Source organism: Cetorhinus maximus, chromosome 11 (assembly GCF_964194155.1).
Source record: "Cetorhinus maximus chromosome 11, sCetMax3.hap1.1, whole genome shotgun sequence".
NCBI classification, from domain to species: domain Eukaryota; kingdom Metazoa; phylum Chordata; class Chondrichthyes; order Lamniformes; family Cetorhinidae; genus Cetorhinus; species Cetorhinus maximus.
Genome location: NC_135889.1, coordinates 44,110,689 through 44,134,539, shown reverse-complemented (window position 1 = coordinate 44,134,539; position 23,851 = coordinate 44,110,689). Strand labels below are relative to the sequence as shown.

At 40.4% G+C, this 23,851-nt stretch overlaps 1 protein-coding gene across 2 annotated transcripts in view; it reads left to right on the top strand.

The window, feature by feature from the left end:
- Positions 1 to 23,851, top strand: part of LOC144686541 (glutaminase kidney isoform, mitochondrial-like) — a 106,168-nt gene that overhangs the window by 47,995 nt on the left and 34,322 nt on the right. For both annotated transcript variants that reach the window (XM_078551863.1, XM_078551865.1), the window contains exons 7-13: positions 456 to 514; positions 3,258 to 3,290; positions 3,413 to 3,471; positions 6,463 to 6,529; positions 6,876 to 6,926; positions 10,785 to 10,961; positions 13,816 to 13,947. In XM_078551863.1, the coding sequence (XP_078407989.1) occupies positions 456 to 514; positions 3,258 to 3,290; positions 3,413 to 3,471; positions 6,463 to 6,529; positions 6,876 to 6,926; positions 10,785 to 10,961; positions 13,816 to 13,947 (578 nt within the window). The remainder of the gene's footprint in view (positions 1 to 455; positions 515 to 3,257; positions 3,291 to 3,412; positions 3,472 to 6,462; positions 6,530 to 6,875; positions 6,927 to 10,784; positions 10,962 to 13,815; positions 13,948 to 23,851) is intronic.

Below are 23,851 nucleotides of genomic sequence, written 5' to 3'. Positions count from 1 at the left end.
GAAAGTTCTGTAGGCTTTCAAAAGCTGTTGCCATGGTAATTCTCATAAAAATTTGATAACCAGTTCTCTTGTGTACACTGCAGGTATAAATAATCCAAATATGTAAAGAAATTATTTTGACCTCTGCTGCTTTTGATTGCTGACTTCTAGTTAAGCTTATATTTTTCAAATAATGCAAATTAGAATCTACAGTTTTGGTATTCTGTTGTAGCTAAAATTTTGCAGCATTTCATTCTTTTCTGCCCTCTCCATTCCCCTGCCCCCAGTACAACATCACAAAGGTGCACAATTTAGAATATGTCATTAAATGATGTTTAAATTCAGTAGTAAAAGCCAAACTAATATATTTTAGAAATTGATTAGTTCTGATACGTTGCAACTATTGTAACAGAGATAATTTTACCTATCACAGGATGAGTTCTGCATTTTCCTTGTGATACCCTTTTCTGTTTCAGATAAACCTCATAATCCGATGGTAAATGCTGGGGCTATTGTGGTAACATCCCTTATCAAGGTAGGGAGTTTGTCATCACTCCTTGTGAACGAGTTATTAGTGTTCAAATATGCAAAATATACTTTCAGGTACATGTTACTAGAAACTTGTCACTCCAGTGGAACTACTTGCTCCTTTACGAATGTACAAAATGATGGACAGGAAAAGAGCATCTGGACCACTGGTCTTGCTCCACACAGTTGTGTTGCCTTCAACATCATGCTTCCCAATACCCCACTCCCACCAGCAGCCATGTAATCTCCTGGAAGAGGCCAAAAAAAACAGATTTTAAAACCAATGCTAATTTAGGGATAGAATTTCTCAGACCTAGTCCAGGAGATCACAGAAGCCATGACTTCATGATACTTGGTATTTCACTCATTTGAGAATTCTGTGATATCTGCCTTCGCCAGGAACTGTTCCAGCTGTCTTTGTTCCCTGTGCACCACCACTGGAGATGAACTAAGAAGGAATTATGTTCACAGACTGTAAAGTTCTGTAGTAGAAATCTCGTGAATTTAAACCTCACCTTAATTTTCCATTTAATAGAAATTTGGAATCAGGACGAGTATTTGGATATGTTGTGGAATTGAAGTGCTAACTGCAAATCTTTGCTACAAGCCATTTTGTTCTTGTACAAGACTTTGTTTATGCCTCACTCCAAATAGCGAATGCACTTTTAAATAATATTTAACTGTGGCCTTGTACAAGAACAAAATTGGTGTCTTTTGTTTTACATGCTGTCATCCCATCAATGGAAGCTAATGCCTTATTTTTCATGGCATTGGTCATGAATTTTAATAAGAATTGCATACTACAACATAGCTCTATATTTTTCAACATCCTGCCATTTTGTACACTTCATGATTTTAGCATACTTGGTGTTAGCTCATGTGCCTAATGATTAATTTACCGTAAGATCGATACCATTTGCTAAACCTCGGTTCGTTCCCCCCATCGAATTCTCATAGTTTAGTTTCATTCATAGTCCTACCACTTTCTCTCATCTTATATCATTTACAAACTTTCACCAACACCTACATCCATAGGACCGTTGCTATTTCTAACACTGATCCCTGTTGGATATCACTTGCCTCCATGCAGATCCACAAAAATTAATAACCTTTTTCTGCTTGAAGGAATGCATTATTTCATTGTAACAAACTCACCAATTACACAAGATTCTATACCATAGATTAATAAATTGTGAGGAACCTTATCAAAGGCTTTCTGAAAATCCAAGTAGACGGTGTCTACCGGGTTAGATCAACCACCAATCTAGTTAATTCTTCAAAATGGTCTAATTAGTGAGTTGCAACCTTTTTTTTTCACCAAAAGCCATGCTTTGTGTCTGATAACTCCCTTCTTGATCCAGGTGATCATAGTCAACATCACTTATAGGCAAGATGCTGAAAGGGATCATGACTGAAGTCAAACTAATGGGTCAGTAGCGCCCTGGTTCTGTCTTATCACTTTTTTTTATTCATTCGTGGGATGTGGGTGTTGCTGGCTAGGCCAGCATTTATTGTCCATCCCTAATTGCCCTTGAGAAGGTGGTGGTGAGCCACCACCGTGAATTGCTGCAGTCCATGTGGTGTAGGTACACCCACAGTGCTATTAGGAAGGGAGTTCAAGGATCTTGACACAGCAAAGGAGCGATGATATAGTTCCAAGGCAGGATGGTGTGTGACTTGGAGGGGATCATATTGAAAATCAGAACCACATGACATTGTTCCAGTCCAACGGGAACAATGCGACTCTAGTGAGCCAAGTAAAGATCGGGCAAGGCACATGTTCCATTCTTTTTGAGCACCTTTGGGTGGATGTCACCTGGCCAAACAGCCCTATCTGTTTGAGGCTCTTAATTCTATTTAAGATATCCTCAGCTATTCTCATTTTTATAATTCATGTTAAATGTCTTTACAAAACAAAATACTAGAAAATCACCAACAACCTGAATTTAAATAGCGCATGTAATGTCAAAGAAACATCCCAAAGAATTTATATGGAGGAAAAAAGTAAAATGGATGGTGTAAGGGTCATGAAAGATGACTGAAGCTTTTTGAACTGAGCAGTTTTGAGGGTTTGAGATGGAAAAGTGAAGAATCTATGTAGCTTCTCCAAAAGCTAGAGAGCAGGGCAGAGGCAGCAGAAAGCTACCCTTAAAAGCATGAGGAGGGTGATGGAGGATGCACAAAATGGCCAAAATTAGAGAACCAAAGGCTGTGATAGGGCAAGGTGAAGCCATGAAGGGAAATCCTTTTTTCTGTTTGTGAAATCAGCCACTATACTGTATTATGGCTGATAGGTATCTCTTTTCTGGGTAAAACATAATTTGAATTGTTACAAATTGCATTCTCAATTGGGGAAATTTTGATTTCATTACAAAATTGTGTTCTGAAGTGTTACTTAGATTATGCAATCTTTTAAGCAATGAGCTAAAATAAACACAGCTCATTTGATCTAACGTTAATTGTATTATAATATTGAGCATAAATAATTCAGATTCTGCAGATATAACCATATTGACAATTTATCCATGGATCTCTTTTATAAATTTATGTGGTAGATTTTAATGCTAAATTTATATGCTAAATAGTATTAAATAGTAATTAATTGCATTTATTGCCAGCTTGATTCAGAAAAACTTGGATTTTTGTCTGAAGTGCATTCAACTAATTGTATGAAGCTAGCTATAGAAATATAGCACATATTTATGTAATTATCTCAAAAGATTATTTAATGTCTTTTCCTTTCCTTGTAGCAAGGAGTAAGCAATGCTGAGAAATTTGATTATGTAAGTAAATTCCCAGTTTAATTTTTTTTTTGCGTGAGGGGAAAGGGTTACCCCGAAAAGACAAAATTATGTCTGCATTTTCTAAAATAGAATGCTTTCTGAAAAGTAGTGCTGTTTCACAGGTCACACAGTTCTTGAATCGGATGGCTGGAAATGAATATGTTGGCTTTAATAATGCTACGTGAGTAACTTTTATTCCTCTTTTTGTTTTGTTTCTTCTCTTCACTCTCTCTTCTGATCCACTCAACTCTTCAAATACAAGAGTGGTTGGTTGCCCTCCCCAAGGTAGCATGCATTTATTTAAAAAAAAACCTAAAAGTACTCAAATACCACAAATTTATAAAAATATAGGTGTTTCAATTCATATCCTGTAAAGGGGAATGATATTAGCAACTCGAGCCACTTTCCTGTCATTCAGCAGATTGGATAAAACCTGTATTGAAACAACTGACTCTGGGCTGAATTTTAATTGCAGGAGTACTTGGGCTTGAGAGAGAGAGTTGGCTTTAAAACCTGAGAAATTGATGGCACTTTGGGAACCCAGTTGCAACTAGCCGACTTCCACATTTAACTGTAACCCATTAAGTTATGTTTAAGCAGCCCCCCTCAGCAGAGACATGTTGTCAATTTCTATGTTAATTGGTCAATCACAGTGATATTAACATGGTTATTGCAACTTAACTGTGGATCCATGGGTTTCACAGGCTGCCTGGAACTTGCCAGTGAAAGCAAGAGAACACAGACAATTGAGGAGGCTGAAGACATGATATAAATATGTCAAATAGTGCTGAAACCTCAGCTGCTTTCTTGCTTGCTGGTGTAAAAGGGTTTGTTCACAGTAATTGTATGGGAGGTTACTTTGACAACTTTGGAAGTTTGTACGTCTGATCTGCACTTTGGAACTTTGATCTATCAGATCAGCATGGGTACAGTTTATTCTGTTACTTTTGGATCTCAGATGAGGATCAAGATGAGCAGCAATCACCTTCTTACAGACCTGCAGCTCCACAGGAGAGGGGGAATCGGCAGAGAAGTGCAGGTTACAGGAGAGGGCACACAACAAACAGGATCTCCAGGCAGAGGATAAGCTTTCTTGACATATGAGAAACTGGGTCTCAGGAGGCTCAGGGTCTTGCATCAGGTGGTGGCAGACATTTTCAGCTTTCTGGAACAAGACTTGGTGCCAAGTGGCCCTTGTGGCCATGCTTTACCAATGTCTTCACCCTTGGCTGCATCCCAGGGCTCTCCCAGAGACATTTACAGGATCTCTGGCAGTCCACCAATGCATAAGAAGAGTGACTGATGGCTTGATGCTAGGGCAGGCAATGGTGTCAACTTTGCCTACAATACCCCCAGTCAGAAGGAGTGGTGGTTTGGGTTTATTGTTCAAACTGGCTTCAGTTTCAACCACAAACCCAAGCCACCACTCCTTGATTGCACACATTAAGGCAAATAAAACACCCCTAGATCATCCATCTAGTGTTCATCATCCACAAGGTTCATCAGTGTGCAGCTGGATGCAACCGCAATAAGATCTTAATGCAACTGTGCTGCCATGATGCTTTTGCCCTGCAGCAGCCCACCCTCCCTGATCTCTTCTTAACCTTGAAGCAGACTTAATTATTGGCTGCTCAGATATTAGGGATACTTAAAACATGGCTGAAGCACCCTGAGGAACCTAACCAATGAAGCCCCAGGACAATACAATGAAAACCATATGATAACTAGATATGTCATTGAGCAAGCCATCAGCATGGTGAAAATTCACTCCAGGAGATACCCTTAAGTACACACCAGCCAGGGTTTTCAGAATGATCGAGGCATGCTGCACTCTGCCTAACATTGCACAACCGTGATCTGCATGAGGATCAAGGCACTGGACAAACAGCCTGTTCAGATTATTCTGAAGAGAAGGAATGTAAAGTGGCCATGGCACCTTCGGTGGCCTTTTTTGCTGCTCAAAGTACCCCTCATTATTGCAAGGTTCACTTCAGCTTCATCAGTTCCACTTATCTGATAGCCACATGTACAAGCCACTTCCCTTCCACTCCCAGTCCCTGCCTTTCCCCCACCTCAAAACAGCTCTGCAATCGACCGGGTATCCCTTTCACAGCCCCCATTGCTTGGCATCAGCTCATGTCTTAGCATTCGTCATAAGTGAAAAGGCTGCTTTTCAGCTAGCAACCAAAAATGCCGGAAAGAAATAACATTTATATGACTTATCAATCTAGCATTATGTAACACATCCATGTGCAATTACACTAGATTACTTTTTCTGTTCCTAGCATTTCTACATGGTGCAACCTCTGGTTTCAGCAGGTGTAGAGGCCAGCTGCTCAGGTCCCAACTCTGACTGCTGAGTCCTTTGGGTTTTGGAGCCTCTTGAGGGCCCTGGAATGGAATCCTCCACCTGCACCTGTGTAGGGGCAAACTCGGCCATTATGACACAAGGCACTGTGTAGAGAACTGACTGGAGTGGCCTGTTCCATTTCCCCTTTCACCATCATTCCTCTCATGGCAGCACTAAAACAAGGCATAGCCTTTGAATATCTGCCATTTCCTTCTGTTGTGTTCCCAGCTCCACAAATCATTAATTTGCATGGTGGAGTGCCTCTCTCAATGCTGAAGTTGAAATAGACTCGTGCAGGCCATCACATCCACTTCAGCCCAATTGATAAGCAGCTGCAAGATTGTAAAATTTGTATTCTGCATTCTGCTGTTTATTGGGTCCAAAATATTGAGGAATTTATCTTTTTAAATGATACTGATGACAGGTAACTTTTTTCTTTCTGGAGGCTTATCATAGTGGTTGATATTGCAAAAGCATAGTTATTAGACTTCCCTACAAGTAACTAATTTCTGAAAATGAGACTACATGAAGCTTGTTTAGAGATAAGTACTTATCCAGAAAATTTTATGAATTGGTACTTTGTGTTAAAATATGTATTTGATCCAGTCACATTTAGCAATGGCTACACCATCTGATTAACATTAACATTAATTGAAATTGCACAATTTTGCTTCTCTGACAATGTAAGCCAATGTTTTTTAATGATCCGGTTATCAGCTTGTATGATGAAGTGTACTAAAGGGATACGGATGTTCTGGATTAATAAGGTTACGTTCTTAAGCTTTTAATTCACCACATCTTACTAAATGTTACTGTTTTTAGGTTTCAGTCTGAAAGAGAATCAGGAGACAGAAATTTTGCTATAGGATACTACCTAAAGGAGAAGAAGGTTTGTCTGATCTCTTGTGTATTTTAAACACTTAACTTATTTAACTATATGCACTGTTATTTCTCTTGAATGGTTCCATGCCTATTTTTAGGCTGCATTTGCTTGTCACTTCAGCTTCAGTTCATTTCTTCTTAGTTTATGGTTACTAAGATAGTATTACATTACTGCAACTCAGCATTGTTGTACTTGAGTTTTGTCTAATTTTGGAGAGCAGCATTGATTGAGAGTTGCCCACAAACAAGCGAACCCTACTATCTTGCTGCAGAAAAATGTGTTTGGATTAGTGCCCCTCAAAGGGAAGAACTCTTTTAAAGGCAAAAAGCTAATTGTTCTATAAATTTTCTAGTGTTTTCCAGAAGGAAGTGATATGACTGGCGTTCTAGATTTCTATTTCCAGGTGAGTAGCTTTATCAAGTACTAAGTACTCATTGAGTGCAAGAATAAGCAGGTCATGTTGAACTTATATAAGACACTGGTTGGTCTTATCTGGAATACAGCGTCCAGTTCTGTGTAAGTTGATAAAAAATATTCATACGAAGTACAGGTCAATGTTATTCTATAAGCAGCATTGACTTCAGAATGTGATCAATTATTCTGAAGAAAAAAACTTGCATTTATATATAGCCTTCATGACCTCAGGCCATCCCAAAGCACTTTATAAGTGAAGTATAGTCACTGCCAAAATGTAGGAAACATAGCAGTCAATTTGCACATGGCAAAGACCTCAAACAGCAATGTGGTAACAACGGTATTTTTTAGTAATATTGCTTGAGGGATAGATATTGGATATGGTACCATAATATTCCTCATCCACTTTAAGCCATGTTTGAATGGAGTTTGAAATGTGTATTGTAATTAGGACAGCTGTGAGAATGCTACATTGTGTCTCTGGCAGGGGAAGGAGGAAATACACCTTGGTTTGTTATCTCTTTTTTTCAGCCCTATGATCCCATTGGAAAGTGTGCATGTTTGCATATTCCATGAGGGTAGGATTGGACTTGATTCTCTCCTCCAATTGTTGTTTGGTCAATTGTTAGAATATGTGCAATAGCAACGTAGAAACGGTAGCCTGTGAATTAGACTGTTGACAGTTTCTAGATTTGCACATGGCAATTTGGCCATGATAGCTAACGCCCATGGTACCAAATTGGAAAACAAGGATCTGGCAACAAATACATTTTGGTGTATATTTTACACCGTTTAAGGGGAGAAAAGCATGGGGTGAATGGATTCATTACCAAGTACCTCTGCTCTAATTTCAAGAAGTATTTTCTAACCATGCATATTAAAGTACAACCCAAAGTAGTGATGGGGTGCAGATTAAATTTTTTTTTTTTAGTTTGTTTTGATTTTCTCTTTTCTGTTATGGATAACAGTAAGCAGATGCGATGGCATTTCTCTGCAGATGGAAGAAAATGAAATGGGATGTCATTTGAGTAGCTATTGCACATATCCTGGCCAAAGATCATTGATGGACATCTAGAAGCAGGTTGTTTCTCTTCCCTTTGGGGACATTAGATATTGTAACAGAAGGGAGAAAATATTGAGTGTGAGAGGTGGTAGGGTGTGGGAAAGGAGAGCCATGAGATTTTACAAAGTCCATTAAGATTTTCCCTCCCTCTGAATCTTAATATTTTCAGTCATTTCTTAAACTAGGGAATCATTGTTGGAGCTTTGAAGTGTTCTTAAAGTATGATTGTCTTTCTGGATTGAACAGGCATTGTTGAATAAAACTGCTATGGTTTCTGATCTAGCAGTATTTAAGCTAGAAGAGGCAAGTAGAATTCAGGTGCATAGCAATAAATAGTTGGTTCTAACTTTTCTAGTTTGAGTACCTCTAGATCAGCAGCTAGACAGCCAAGTGATGACGAAGCACTAAATGCTGAAAATAGCTGGTCTGTGGAGAGAAAAGGGAAGACGCTGGGTAGCAGTAATGTCACTGGACGAGTAATCTGGAGGTCCAGGCTAATGCTCTAGTGACGTGGGTTCAAATCCTGCTGCAGCAGCTGTTGGAATTTAAATTCAATTAATTTTTAAAAATTCATTGATGGGATGTGGGTGTCACTGGCTAGGCCAATATTTATTGCCCATTCATAATTGCCCTTGAAAAGGTATTTGTGAGCATCCTTCTTGAACAGCTGCAGTCTGTGGTGTAGGTGCATCTTGTAGATGATCCACACTGCTGCCACTGTGTGTGGAGAGAGTGAATATTTGTGCCAATGAAGCAGGCTGCTTTGTCCTGGATGGTGTCAAACTTCTTGTGTTGTTGGAGCTGCACTCATCCAGGCAAGAGGAGACTATTCCATCACACTCCTGACTTGTGCCTTATAGATGGTGGACAGACTTTGGGGAGTCAGGAAGTGAGTTACTCGCCGCAGGATTCTTAGTCTCTGACCTGCTCTAGTAGCCACAGTATTTATATGGCTAGTTCAGTTCCGTTTCTGGTCAATGATAACCCCCAGGATATTGATAGTGGGGAATTCAGAGATGGTAATGCCATTGAATGTCTAGGGGCGATGGTTAGATTTCCCCTTGTTGGAGATGGTCCTTGCCTGGCAGTCCTATGGTGTGAATGTTACCTGCCACTTGTCAGCTGAATTCTAGATATTGTCCAGGTCTTGCTACAGTTGGACATGGATTTCTTCAATATCTGAGGTGTCCCAAATGGCACTGAAACTTGTGCAATCATCAGTGAATATCCCCACTTCCTACCTTATGATGAATGGAATGTCATTGATGAAGCAGCTGAAGGTGGTTGGGCTACAACACTATCCTGAGGAACTCCTGCAGCGATGCCCTGGAACTGAGATAATTGACCTCAACAACCGCAACCATCTTCCTTTGTGTTAGGAATAATTCAGGAATATAAAGCTGGACATGGTAATGGTGACAAAGACAGACAGCTATTATCAATTATTGTAAAAACACACCTGGTTCACTAATGTCCTTTAGGGAAGGAAATCTACTATCCTTACCTACACGTGACTCCAGACCCGCAGCAATGTGGTTGACACTTAACTGCCGTCTGAAATGGCCCAGCAAACCGGTCAGTTCAAGGGCAGTTAGGGATGGACAACAAATGCAGGCTTTGCTAGCAATGCCTGAGCATCCCATGAAAGAATAAAGGAGAAATAACACAGTTGGCAATTCAGGATGATGACCTTTTGTCAAAAATGGGACAAGTTAGAGTAAACGAAGAGGGGGAAGGGTGGATAAAGAACAGAAGGGAAGATCTATCATCAACTTGAAATACGAGAACAGACAAGAAATAGGAGTAGACCACATGGCCCATCGAGCCTGCTCTGCCATTTAATGTGATCATGGCTGATCTTGGGCTTCAACTCAATTTTCCTGCCCAGTCCCCATATTCCTTAATTCCCTGAGACACCAAAAATCTCTCTCTCCCTGCCTTAAATGTGTTCAACATTGAAGCATCCACAACCCTCTGGGGCAGAAAATTCCAAAGATTCACAACCCTTTGAGTGAATTAATTTCTCCTCATCTCAGTCTTAAATGATCGGCCCCTTATCCTGAGACTGTTCCATGTTTTAGATTCCCCGACCAGTGGAAACAATCTCTCCACGTCGACCCTATTGACCCCTTCAGAATTTTATAGGTTTCAATGAGATCGCCTCTCATTCTTCTAAACTCCAGAGAATATAGGCTCAATTTAGTCAGCTGCTTATCATAGGACAGCCCCTTCATCCCAGGGACCAATTTAGTGAACCTTCACTGTACCGCCTCCAATGCAAGTATATCCTTTCTTAAATGTGGAGACCAAAGCTACACACAGTACTCCAGATGTGATCTCACCAAAACCCTGTACAACTGTAGCAAGACAACATCAACTCTGTTTTTCTGTCCACAGATGCTGCCTGACCTGCTGCGCATTTGCAGCATTTTCTGTTTGAATTTCAGATTTCCAGCATCTGCAGTATTTTGTCTTTGTAGCCAAATGACAATGTCTAGATTAGTCTGGTGGGGCATTTGTAATAGCATGTATCATCAGAACAATTGCTGGCTACAAGTGGATTTGGAGTTTGCCCTTTGGCGGGGGGAATTTAATTAACAACCCTCCATGGAAGCAGAAAAGGATGAAAAATGTTTTGTAAAAGTCTTCATTTTTTTCAAAATCTATATATTAGGAATTCTCTATGCTAAAATTATATCTATACTCATCTCCACATGTGCATGCTTAGTTCTGCTTTCATGTTAAAGATACATTTAAATGATTTCTTTTCTTAATTTCATAAAGCTGTGCTCCATTGAAGTAACATGTGAATCAGCCAGTGTAATGGCAGCAACACTGGCCAATGGTGGCATCTGTCCAATCACAGGCGAGAGAGTTCTGAGCCCTGAGGCTGTTAGGAACACATTAAGTTTGATGCACTCCTGTGGCATGTATGACTTCTCGGGACAGTTTGCCTTTCATGTAAGTATAATTAATAATTACCATTTCCACTAGAATTAGGACAGAATCTATCAATTTGGAGTATTTGTCAGATTGTAATTTTGGCAGAGAAAATCCCAGACTATTTGAGGAGGGCTGCCCTGAAAAAGACAATCCAGGATATTTAACTTTGATGATGACACTTGATTAAGACTATTCGCAAATATGCAATCTTAAATATTTCTGTTAAACTTGGAGAATAGCAAAACTAAAGTAAATTTAATGTCCATTATAGGAATAGGAGTCGGCCATTCAGCCACTCCAGTTGTCATGGCTGATCTGTGTTAACTTTTACAGAGATTTATGTTATCTGACTCAATAGATTCACTTTGGTTCTGACAAGACTTGAACCAACTAAGGCAAAAACAGATCTCTGCATTGTAAATTTTAAGAAAATTTATTTTTAAAAAGATAGAAGTATACTTATCAAATACATGACCAATTTTCACAACTTCAGTTGGGCAATTAAGCCAGGTAGAAGTGTGAACCTTCCTCGCATTCCCAAACCGACAGCGATTTCCCTGAAGTTCTGCCACAGGGAGCACTCAGTACCTTCACAACAATGGTCGAACTTGCAAGCAACAAGATGTTTCCCAAAATCCACTTTTAACCCTGGAATTAGTATCACCTCATCTTGAATCAGGCTTGTTGTAATTAGCCAATCAGCCATTTGTTGTTACTGAATTAATTTTATTGTATTTAACCAGTCATGTACATTGTTCTGCTCCATGGAGCAATGAGACTGTTCATGATCGTTCTTTATCTGTATTTGGACAAGTCTCCATTCGTTCTTCTGCACCTGCCCCAGGTGGCCAAGGACGGATGAGGCCCTTGTTCCCTGCGGTATCTAGGTGCTCTCTTTTCCTACGGTTAGTGCTTACAGCAGCAAATTAATATATTAAATTTCAGACATTTGTATATTATCCAGCCTTAGTAACTACTTGATTAATTACTTATTCTTCAATTATACATTGAGGCTCATTATTTAATCATCTCTTTCTGGCCAGTCACTGATACTGATTATACAGTAATTATTGATTAATTACATGTGAATGATTGATTATAAAGTACAGAATATAAAATGGCTCCTTTAGCCCACTGTTAGTACAAAGCGACGTCCTGTGGCGTCTTGACCTTGTTAGCTTACTACAGCAAATATAATGTGAAATCTTCCTAAATTTGGTCAAGTTAAACTAAAATCTACTGCCCAGGCCTACTTGTATCTGTAACTGAACTCAATTTACATACCTTGGTTCATTATCCCTAAATACCCTTGCCTAATAAAAATCCATCGGTCTTGAGATTTTATGATCTAGCCTTAGCAGCTTTTTGAAGGAGAGTTTCAGATTTCCATTACCCCGTGTGTGAAGAAATGCTTCCTGACATCACCCCGAACAGCTGAGTTCTAACTTTAAGATTGTCCCCCTTTTTTTCCTGGACTCGCTATTCGGAGGAAATTGGGTAGTGAGCAAAGCTATTAACTCCTTTAATCGTCTTAAACACGTCATGTAGATCATCCCTTAGCCTTTAATACGTGAAGGAGTACAGACCCAGTCTGTGCAATCTGTCCTTATAATTTAGTTCTTTTGGCCCTGGTACCATTCAGGTGAATCTGTGCTGCATCTCTCCAAGGCCAATATATCCTTCTGATGTGCAGTACTCAGAACTCAATGCTGTACTCCAGATGTAGTTCAACAACCAAAGCTTTTTGCACCCGTAACATAACCTGCACCTCTCTGTGTTGATAAAGGCCGATATTCCGTGAACCTCATCAACTAATTTTTTTGTGATTTCTGTACCTGGGCTCCCACAGCAATGTAGTTGACTCTTAAATGCCCTCTGAACTATGGATGGGTAATAAATGCTAGCCAGCGGCACCCACATCCCATAAACAAATAAAAAAAAGTTACAGAAGAAGGATAATTTTTTTATGCATGGCAACAATACACATAGAAGTAATACTAGATAATTAGTGCTAAAATTAATGATATAGCCAGTTTGTTACAAAATATTAAGTGCCTTGAAATTTCAGTATTGAGTAAGACCACCTTGTAACTTATAGGTGTTGGGTGCTCTTGTCATTAAATATTGGCACCTAACAGAAACAACCCTCTGTTTTGAATGGGAAATGGGACAAATCTCAATGTACTATTTAGGTAAATTCAAAATCCAATGGACAGATTTGCAGTTTAGACATTGAAGTTCTCTGATTTCCTTTGCTTCTCTGCTCTTTCCTGAACAATTACTATTTCTCAGAAGCAAAGCAATGGATAATGAGGTAAAATGTTTGTATTTTCATTTGTATTCTCTACAAATGTATTAGAGCAATTTTCTTGGCTGCAAAGTGGTTAGGTTAGGCACATAACTTTTTTCAGTGTTGTGTTTAAAATATATGTAGATACTAGCATTGAGAGAAAACAGGTTGTTTCCGCAACAATCATGCTGGTCCCTGTGTTAGCAGGGGTCTTCTGAGTCTTTCAGCTAAGAAGCCATGTTTTTAGATAGGGAGGGATGACAGATTATTTGGGAGCCTCACTGCTGAGCTGGAACCATATTCTTGTAGCAGGTGCCACTCAATGACTGGACAGGAACCCTAGCTACTACTGTATCATATTAGGTTGCCAATGCTAATTACATGGTTGGCATACAAACTGAATCAATTACTGGACTTCTCTAGTTTGCACTGCTTGACTCAGTGCCACATATTGCATTTACCTTGTTGAACCTTTAGGGGTTCTGTTTCATTAAAACAAATAAAAATGTTAACTATCAAAAGCTTTATTTGTTGGTGCCCATGAAGTCTGTTTTTATACATGCACATTGTTTTTTTTAATAGGTGGGCCTTCCAGCAAAATCTGGAGTTTCTGGTGGTATTTTGCTGGTAGTGCCAAATGTGATGGGTATTATGTGTTGGTCTCCACCTTTGGACAAACTTGGTAATAGTCTAAGGGGTATTCACTTCTGCCAGGTAAGTGCAATGACATTTTTATTTTGTTGTGTGATGTGAAAGAAACCCCCAGCTTCTTTTCTCTACTGCAAACTGTCATAAACAACATCCTATGTGACTGTGATAAATGCAACCAATCCCTTCTAAGCCTGTCTGTAACTTTTGGTAGTGTTGACGGCACCATCAACCCCCAGCAGCAGGGACTGCTCACTCTTCTGGTCCCATTCTAATCTATCCAGCCATAGCCAGAGGATCACCTGCAATGGCTTCTCTTCCCACTCTTGCACCATTGCCTCTAGTATCCTCGAAAGATCTTGGCCCCCCTCTCTTTCTCATCTACGTGCTGCCCCTTGGTGACATCATCCGAAAGCACAGTATCCGTTTCTACATCAAGCATGATAATACTCGGAGGTGGTGGTGGTGAGGTAGAGCTCTCAACCTCCTCCACTTTCTCTAATTTGTCAAACTGTTTGACCAAAATCTAGTACTGAATGAGCAGAATTCTCCACAACTAAATGTTGCAAAGACTGCGGCCATTGTCTTCAGTTCCCACCGCAGGCTCCATTCCCTAGCCACCAGCTCCAAACCTTTTCCTGGTGACTATCTGTGCTTAAACCAGACTATTTGCAGCCTTTGTTTGATTTTAATATTTGGTCGCAAGATGGGCTTCCAATTTCATCATTAAAGCCTCCTCTTTCTGCCTCTGCCCCAGTTTATCTGCTGCTGAAACATTCATTCATGGCTTTGTTACCTTTAGATTTGAGTATTGCAACAGACTCCTGGCCATCCTCCTATGTTCTGTCCTCTGTCACTCATCACCCCTTTGTCCACTGATCTACACTGACTCCTGACTGGAAGTCGCTGGCATTACACCAATCCTATGAAAGAAGGAAAAAACACTTAGCAACACCTCTTAAAATTCTCATCCTTGTTTTTAAATCCACCCATGGCCCATTTCTGAGATTTCGCCCAGGCTTACAACCCTTCAAAGGTGTCTGTGCTCCTCTAATTCTAGCTGCTTGAACATCCTGATTTTAATCACTCCACTATGGCAGCTGTGCCTTCAACTGCCAAGGCCCTCATCTGTGGAATTCACCCCCTTTAAATCTCTCAATTTCTTTATTGATGGAAAAAAGTCATACTATCGAAGCTTTTCATTTTACACTCCTAAATTCAAACCAGGCAGGTTGACTCTGAATGCTCAAGGCATTGCCCTGAGGGATAAACTAGGAAATGACTGTTCCCCAAGCTATTGTTTAGCTGAAAAGGGGGCAATGTGTGGACATGTTCTTCCTGTCTTCAAAGGACAGGCCCTGTTTGTAAATATGTGGTTTCTAGCATACATAAGTGAGCCTCACTGTGAACCCGACTAGCAATGTTAAATTGGTTTTTCTGTAATTCTTAGTTTAATCAGGATTATTCAGCAAGTGTTGTCCAATCGCGGAATCACGTAATGTTGGGCACTTTTGAGTTCTGCTAGCTGGGTACGGTCAGTACTTTGTCTGTTCCAAACAGCCGAAAGGACGTGCTCTTTGACACGACCTGCCAGTCGTTGTGATGTATGGCCTATATATCTGGCATCACATCGGCACTGAAATTCATACGCCACATTATTAATTTATGTGATGGGCAGAGCATCTTTTTGGCTTGATGACAGCCCTCTGTTAGTGGAGAGTGCCACTTGTGTTGCTACTGCATAGTAACAGCGTGAACGGCTAGCTTCACCTGTTACCCAAATATTTGAGATGCCTTACCCTTCCTGGGTAATCTGAGGTAAACTGGGCACTTGTTAAGGCCAAAAGTGGTGGCCTTAGGACTATTCATGAGTTTGTGTGATATACAGCAAGCGATGATCTGATCAGAGTAGCCATTATCCTGCACGGTGGCTTGTTGCGCCCTTTTTCAGCATCAAGTTTGCACACTGAGCAAATGGCTTGGGCCCTATTTGAGGTTGCTGATAAGGCCAATCTTACAGCGCATGGAACTGTAGGAATCCCAATGCATATGTTGACCAATGAAGAAAGGCTTGTGGTAGGGAACCCATTGGCAGTTTTCTCAACTAGCAAGTCGATGAAATGGAGCATGTTTGACTGCTCCATTTCAAAGTTGAATTCGAGCGCAGGGTGAAGTCCTTTCTTACATGCAGCTGTGGATTCATATATAGCAAACTTATCATCTATGTATCGGAAATACGCAAGGGCTAGGAGGTTAGGTGTCATTCCATCGAAGATGCGTTTCTTGTGGAAACCGACTTGGGCCTAGAGGGGACCCCATAACAATACCATCTAATCGGGCATACATGGTGTCGTTAAAACTGAACTCCATGTACGAGTTGCTAAATTCATTAGTTCAATGAATACAGATTCAAACATTGGCGGTGCATCTAGATCGCCATGGTATAGTGATGCGGTGCAAATGTCTATGACTTCCTTGATCAGTACATTAGTGAATAGGCCTGTAATGTTGAACGAGCACATGGGCATGGCATTGCTATCAGTATGCAAGTCCTGTATAGTCTTTGCAAAGGTGAAGGAATCCTTCATGTATGTGGGAAAACTTGCTCAGAACTGGTTGTAGCAACTCGCCCAACCATTTGGCCAATTCATGTGGTGCAGAACCATTCATGGATAAGATGGGGCATAAAGGGACATCATTTTTTTGTGTCTTGGACAGCCTATACATGAACAAAGGTAGGCAATTAACTGTTCCATGCAGCATTCTTCATGGCAACACCCCCACCAACCTGAGGCCACTTGCCAACCAATTGGCACTCTCTTATGCGGTATAAATTGTTGTTCCTCTTTCACTGTTGGTAATTTCTTACGAAATGTCCTGATGAGTGTAAGACGAAAAGCTTTGATAGTGTGTCTCTTTTTTTTTCAGCGATACTCAAGTTCTATGCAATCAACTCCTCCCTTCCTTTAAGACACTCTTTAAAACCTAAAATGAAAAACCGAACCTGCTGGAAATATCAGAAGGCTAGCAGGCCGCATCCGTGAAGAGAAAAAAGGTTAATGTTTCAGGCATATAACCTATGATCAGAACAGGGAAAATTAGAAATGTAATGGGTTTTAAGCAGGTAAAATGAAGGAGCAAGGAAAAAAGAACAAAAAGGAAGTTCTGTCATTGGTTAGAAGGCAAGAGAATAAATGACAGAGTTAGGGAGAGACTTTGGCGCAGTGCTAATGCTCTAGAGTCAAGGGTTCAAATCCCACCATGGCAGCTGGTGAAATTTAAATTCAGTTAATGGATCTGGAATTTAAAAATAGCTAGTCTTAGTAACAGTGACCAAGAAACTGTTGTTTGTCAAAAAAACCCATCTAGTACTCTAATGTCCTCCTGGCATCAGGTCAAACATGGGCAAGGAAACCTCCAGCAGATTACCACCTACTGTCCTCCCTCTGTTGATGAATCAGTACTCCTCCATGTCAAACACCACTTGGAGGAAGCACTGAGGGTGGCAAGGGCACAGAATGCACTCTGGGGTGGAGGACCTCAATGTCCATCACCAAGAGTGGTTCAGTAGCGCCACAACTGACCGAGCTGGCCGAGTCCTAAAGGACATAACTGTTAGATTGAGTCTGCAGCAGATGGTGAGGGAACCAATAAAAAGGGAAAAACCTACTTAGCCTCGTCCTCACCAGCCTACCTGTTCCAGATGCATCATGGCATTATTCGTAGGAGTGACCACCACACAGTCCTTGTGGAGACTAAGTTCAGCCTTCACATTGAGGATACCCTCCATCGTGTTGTGTGACACTACCACCGTGCTGACTGGGATAGATTTTGATCCAATCTAGCAGCTCAAAACTGGGCATCCATGAGGCGCTGTGGGCCATTAGCAACAGTGGAATTGTATATAACTACAATCTGTAACCTCATGGCCCAGCATATCCCCCATTCTACCATTACCATCAATTCAGGGGATCAACCCTATTCAAATTAAGAGTGCAAGAGGGAATGCCAGGGAAGCACCTGGCATACTTAAAAATTAGGTCATCAAGGCAGCATTTGACCATGTGTGGCATCAAAGAGCCCTTGCAAAACTGGAGTCAATGGGAATTGGTGGGGGGAAAACTCTCAGCTGGTTGGAGTCGTACCTAGCACAAAGGAAGATGCTTGTGGTTGTTGGAGGTCAATCATCTCAGTTCCAGGACATCACTGTAGGAATTCCTCATGGTAGTGTCCTAGGTCCAACCATCTTCAGCTGCTTCATTAATGACGTTCCTTCCATCATAAGGTGAGAAGTGGGGATGTTTGTTGACGATTGCACAATGTTCACCATTCATGTCTCCTCAGGTACTGAAGCAGTCCATGTCCAAATGCAGCAAGACCTGGACAATATCCAGGCTTGGGCTGACAAGTGGCAAGTAACATTTACGCCACACAAGTGCCACGCAAGGACCATTGCCCCTTGACATTCAATGGCATTATCATCACTGAATCCCCCACTATCAACATCCTGGGGGTTTTTTAAAAAAACATTGGTGCAGGGCCAAAGGGAAACAGTATTGGGACAAGTAAAGACGCAAAAGATATGATTAGGGGAGGTGTGAATGGTAGAATAATGAACAACTGCCACATGTGCAAAAACAAGCGTTAAGACTGAAACCTGCAAAGAAAGGGAATAAAATCAGTGTAGAGATTACAGCCTGAAATTGTGAACTCGATGTTGAGTAAAATGTCTTATTGAAAAACGAGGTGAAGTTCCTAGAGTTTGTATTTAACTTCATTGAAACACTACACTAGGCCAAGGACAGAGATGTCAGCGTGAGGTCAAGATGTCTGATTTTGACCTCTCTTTGACCAACATTTCCTCCAAAATCTCTCTGGCTTGGTGTCAAATTGTGCTCACCAGCAGTCCTGCAGAAGTGCCTTGGGATGTTTCACTATTCCAAAGGTACTATATAAATAGAAGCTACTTGGTCACTTCAGCAAACTTGATGTGGAATGCTAGAAAATATGAGAATCAATTTTGTAGTAAATTAGAATCAGCTATCATTTGGATACATTAGAATAAGGCCATTTTAAGTCCTTACCTGCAAGTATCTATTTAATGCTTTTACTTTAACATTCAAGCAAACTTGCATTAATATTGTGCCTTTTTAACCTTCAGAATGTCCCACGGCACTTTGCAGCCAGTGAGGAACTTTTGAAGTAAAATCACTCTTGTTTTATAGATAAATACAATCAATATGCACACAGCCAGCTTACAGAAAAAGAAATAAGAACACAACATAAGAAATAGGAACAGAAGTAGACCATTTGGCCCCTCGAGCCTGCTCCGCCATTCAATAAGATCATGGCTGATGATGTGTTTCGATTTCCACGTTCCCATCTAACTCCGATAACCTTTGATTCCCTTGCTTAACAAGAATCTATCTACCTCTACCTTAAAAATATTCAATGGCAGAAAGAACAAAAAAAAAGAGTATTACTTAAATGGAGAACGGCTGCAGAATTCTGAGGTGCAGAGAGATCTAGGTATTCTAGTATGAGTCACAGAAAGTTAGTATGCAGGTACAGCAAGTAATTAGGTGGCTAATGGAATGCTATCCTTTATTACAAGAGGGTTTCAACATTAAAGTAAGGATGTTATACATGACCCCACCTCCACCACCTTCTGAGGCAGAGAATTCCAAAGTTGTACAACCCTCAGAAAAAATTTCTCTTCATCTCTGTCCTAAAAGGGCAACCTCAACCACAAGAGGAAACATCCTTTCATCATCCACCTTGTCAAGGCCGTTCAGGGTCTTGTATACTTCAATCAAATCATCTCTCACTCTTCTAAACTCCAGTGGAAACAGGCCCAGTCTGTCCAACCTTTCTTCATAAGACAATCCACTTATTCCAGGTATCAATCTAGTAAACCTCCTTTGAACAGCCTCCAATGCATTTACATCCTTCCTTAAATAAGGAGACCAAAACTGCACACAGTATTCAAAGTGTGGTCTCGCCAATGTCCTGTATAACTGAAGTATTACATTCTTAATTTTATGTTGAATCCTTCTTGTAATAAAGGATAGCATTCCATTAGCTGCCTTAATTATTTGCTGTACCTGCATACTAACTTTTTGGGACTCGTACTAGAATACTTCAGTCTCTTTCCACCTCAGAATTATGCAGCTGTTCTCCATTTAAGTAATACCTTTTTTTTGTTCTTCCTGTCAAAGTGAACAACTTCACATTTTCCCGAATTAAACTCCATTTGCCAGATCTTTGCTCACTCACTCAACTTATCTATATCCATCTGCAACCTCCTCATGTCCTCTTCACAACGTACTTTCCTACCTATCTTTGTGTCATCTGCAAATTTAGCTACCATGCCTTCACTCCCCTCATCTAAGTCATTGATGTAAAGTATAAAAAGTTGAAGCCCCAGTATAGACCCCTGTGGGACTATACTCGTCACATCCTGCCAATCAGAAAAAGACCCATTTATGCAAACTCTGTTTTCTGCCAACCAGCCAATCTTCTATCCATGCTAATATGTTACCTTCTACACCATGTGCTTTTATTGCCCATAATCACCTTTGATGCGGCACCTTTATCATATGTCTTCTGGAAATCAAAGTACAGTATGTCTACAGGCTCCCCTTTATCCTCTGTGCATGTTACTCCTTCAAATAAAACTCCAATACATTTGTTAAACATGATTTTCCTTTCACAAAACCATGCTGACTCTTCCCTATTGCTTTGAGCTCTTCTAAGTGCCCAGCTATAATCTCCTTAATGATCGATTCTAATAACTTCCCCACAACAGGCATCAAGCTAACTGGCCTATAGTTTCCTGTTTTCTGCCTCCCTGTCATCTTGAACAGAGGGGTTATATTTGCTACTTTCCAATCTGATGGAACCTTTCCAGAATCTGGTGAATTTTGGAAAATTAACACCAGCGCATCAACTGCCTCATTAGCCACCTCTTTTAAAACCCTAGGATGTAGTCCATCGGGACCCAGAGACTTGCCAGTTTGCAGCTCCATCAATTTGCTCTGTATCGTTTCCCTAGAGATTTCAATTTCACCAAGTTCCTTTCTCCCGTTCACCTCCTGATTTGCAGCTATCACTGGAATGTTTTTTGTATCCTCTATAGTGAACACAGAAGCAAAATATATGTTCATTTCTTCCGCCATTTCCTTATTATCTACTATTAACTCCTCACTGTCACTCTAGAGGACCAACACTAACTTTACTTTTTTCCTTTCTAAGCACCTATAGAACCCCTTGCTATCTGTTTTAACATTTCTAGCTAGCTTCCTCTCATATTCTAATTTCTTTCTCTTAATTAACTTTTTAGTCATTCTCTGCCGTTCTTTATATTCTGTCCAATCAACTGTCCTGCCACTCATCTTTGTGGAGTTGTATGCTTTTAGAAGAATTAGAAATTATTTCTGCAGCTACTGATTGAAAGCTAACTGAGAACTCCCAGGTCTTCTTTCTGTAGTGCCATGGGGTCCTTTTATGTTCAAGTGAACAGATAGATGAACCCTGAGCCTAACGTTTCCTCTGAAAGATTGCTGACAATGCTGTACACCTCAGCTTGGGAGTGTGTTGGCCTAGATTAAGATGCTGCTTTTTCTGGCTTTGTATTTTTATTTCAGGTCTTCTCTGGTGAAGGTGTGTAGTGAAGTAACTTACTTTATATCTAACTTCTAGAGCTAGAATAGTTGGGGTAAATATATTGTTTAATAACAGGTAAATTATGTTGTAAAACCATAAAGTGATGAGTGACATTGGCCCTGAATTTCCTTGTACTTGAGACTGGCAACAGCAACTATTGGAGAAAGACTCAGGTTGGGTTTCTTCCCTGTTTGGGCTGTGCCTGTTACGGAATGAGTAGTAGGCACAGATCTTGCACATGCACTTTTCATGTAAGTCAGGAAAAGAGGTTGAGCTTGTATACGCTCCAGTCCATTAGTGTCAGCTGTAGCTCGGTTGGTAGCACTCCTCTCCCTTGAGTCACAAGGTTCCGGGTTCACGTCCCACTGCAGGACTTAAGCGCAAAAAATAAGGCTGATACCCAGTGCAGTAGTGAGGGAGGCATTTTCAGAAGTGCCATCTTTTGGATGAGATGATAAACCAAGACCTCATCTGCCCCCTCAGGTGGATGTGAAAGATACCATGGCACTATTTTGAAGAAGAGCAGATATTACCCCAGGTGTCAATATTTATCGCTCAATTAACATCACAAAAGCAGATTTGTTATTACTACATTATTATGTTGCTCTTCATGGGTGCTGCTGCTGCTTCTTGTAGCTACTCCTGCCGGAAGATCTGTTTTCATGGTATGCCATGCCCATCTATCTTGCACTGTCCTCACAAATCCACTGTGGCTTGTCTGCAATCACTTTGTGACACCCATCATCCAACTACGCCTAGGTTGACTCTTTTTGCTGTCTTCCATTTTGCTCTCTAGAAGAGATCTCTGCAGCTTTTCAGCTCTGATCAAATGGCTGAAATACTGACATTTTTCTTTTCTGGATATCATTTCTCAGAGTTCTTTTTGCTCTTGCAATTTCAAGTGCCTCCTGATTTGTATGGTTTGTATATGGAATTTTTAGCATGCATCTTAGCATCCATATTTCAAAGGCACCTCTTTTCTTCAATCTTTATTTATTGTCCAGACTTCTGAGGCGTACAGGAAAGTGGATAGAATGTAGCATCTTAAGTTATTCCTTGTTACAAGCTTGAGTTTTCTTGTTGATACATCCTTCGCCTTTGCAAAATTAATTATGGCTATCCCTATCCTCCTCCTAACTTCTGCATCACATCTGCCATCTTCAATTATCATTTGTCCTAAAAAAGTAAAGGGTGGATTTTCCAGTTCTGCCCACTATGGGACCGGAAATTCCTGCCCGAAGTCAACAGACCTTTTGCTGGTCTGTCGGATTTTCTGTCACACCCACGATGATTCCTGCGGTGCGTGGGACCGTAAAATCTCGCCCAAACTATCTACTTGTTCCAGTAGGACACCATCCACTTCAGTTTTCACTCTAGTTTCTTATAATGTATTCTACCATTGTTTTTGTCTTTGGTGTTCATACTAAATCCATATTCTAAACTTCTAAGATTTTAGGGCCTCTTCTGATTCCACAAGTGGTGCTGTTGTCAGTGTACTGCAAGTTTATGTTCTTGCCTCCAATTTTTACCCCTGGAAGTACATCTAATTCTCCAAATCTTTGTCCTGTGATTCAATAATTTTGGCGACAGTACACAGCCTTGTTGTACTCTCAAAACATATCTGAATGCCCTTCTTCTAGCCTGATGTTTGCTATTTGGTGCCAATATAGGCTCTGGATAAATTGCACATCTTCACTATCAATGTCACATTTCAGCAATACGTCTTATTAACTTTTGGTGATAAACACAATCGGATGCTTTTCATGACCTATGAAGCATATGTAAATGTTCTGGTTTACTTCTAGATATTTATCAAAGATTGGCCTTGCATAAATTCTTATTCATTTATGTGTCCTATCCATCTTTTTGCTGCTACAGCCCTTTCAAACAATATTTTGCCTTTTATGCATCCACTATCTGTTGTTATCCATTTTTCTTTCTGTCAAAGATTTCACCTGCTGTATAACTCTCATTTTGTGATTTTACTCATCTCACATCTTTATTCCATTCCTGTTTGGCCTGCCTACATGCATTCTTTCATTTCTTTTCAAATTCATCATACTCAGGTGCGTTTCTTTTCTTTCCTCTTTCTGTCGTCATTGCTAGTATCTCATCTGTCATCCACTCCTTGTCTCCTTTTTTTCTTCTCTGTTTTGATAACATTTCCTTTGCTGCATGTTGTATACCTTCTTATTTTTCCATTTGCTTTCTATTTCTTGTTCTGAGACTTTTGTCCTGATTCCTCAATCCTGAGACATTCATATTTGACCTTTACCTTTGAGTGAATTCCTCTCTGTTCTTGTCC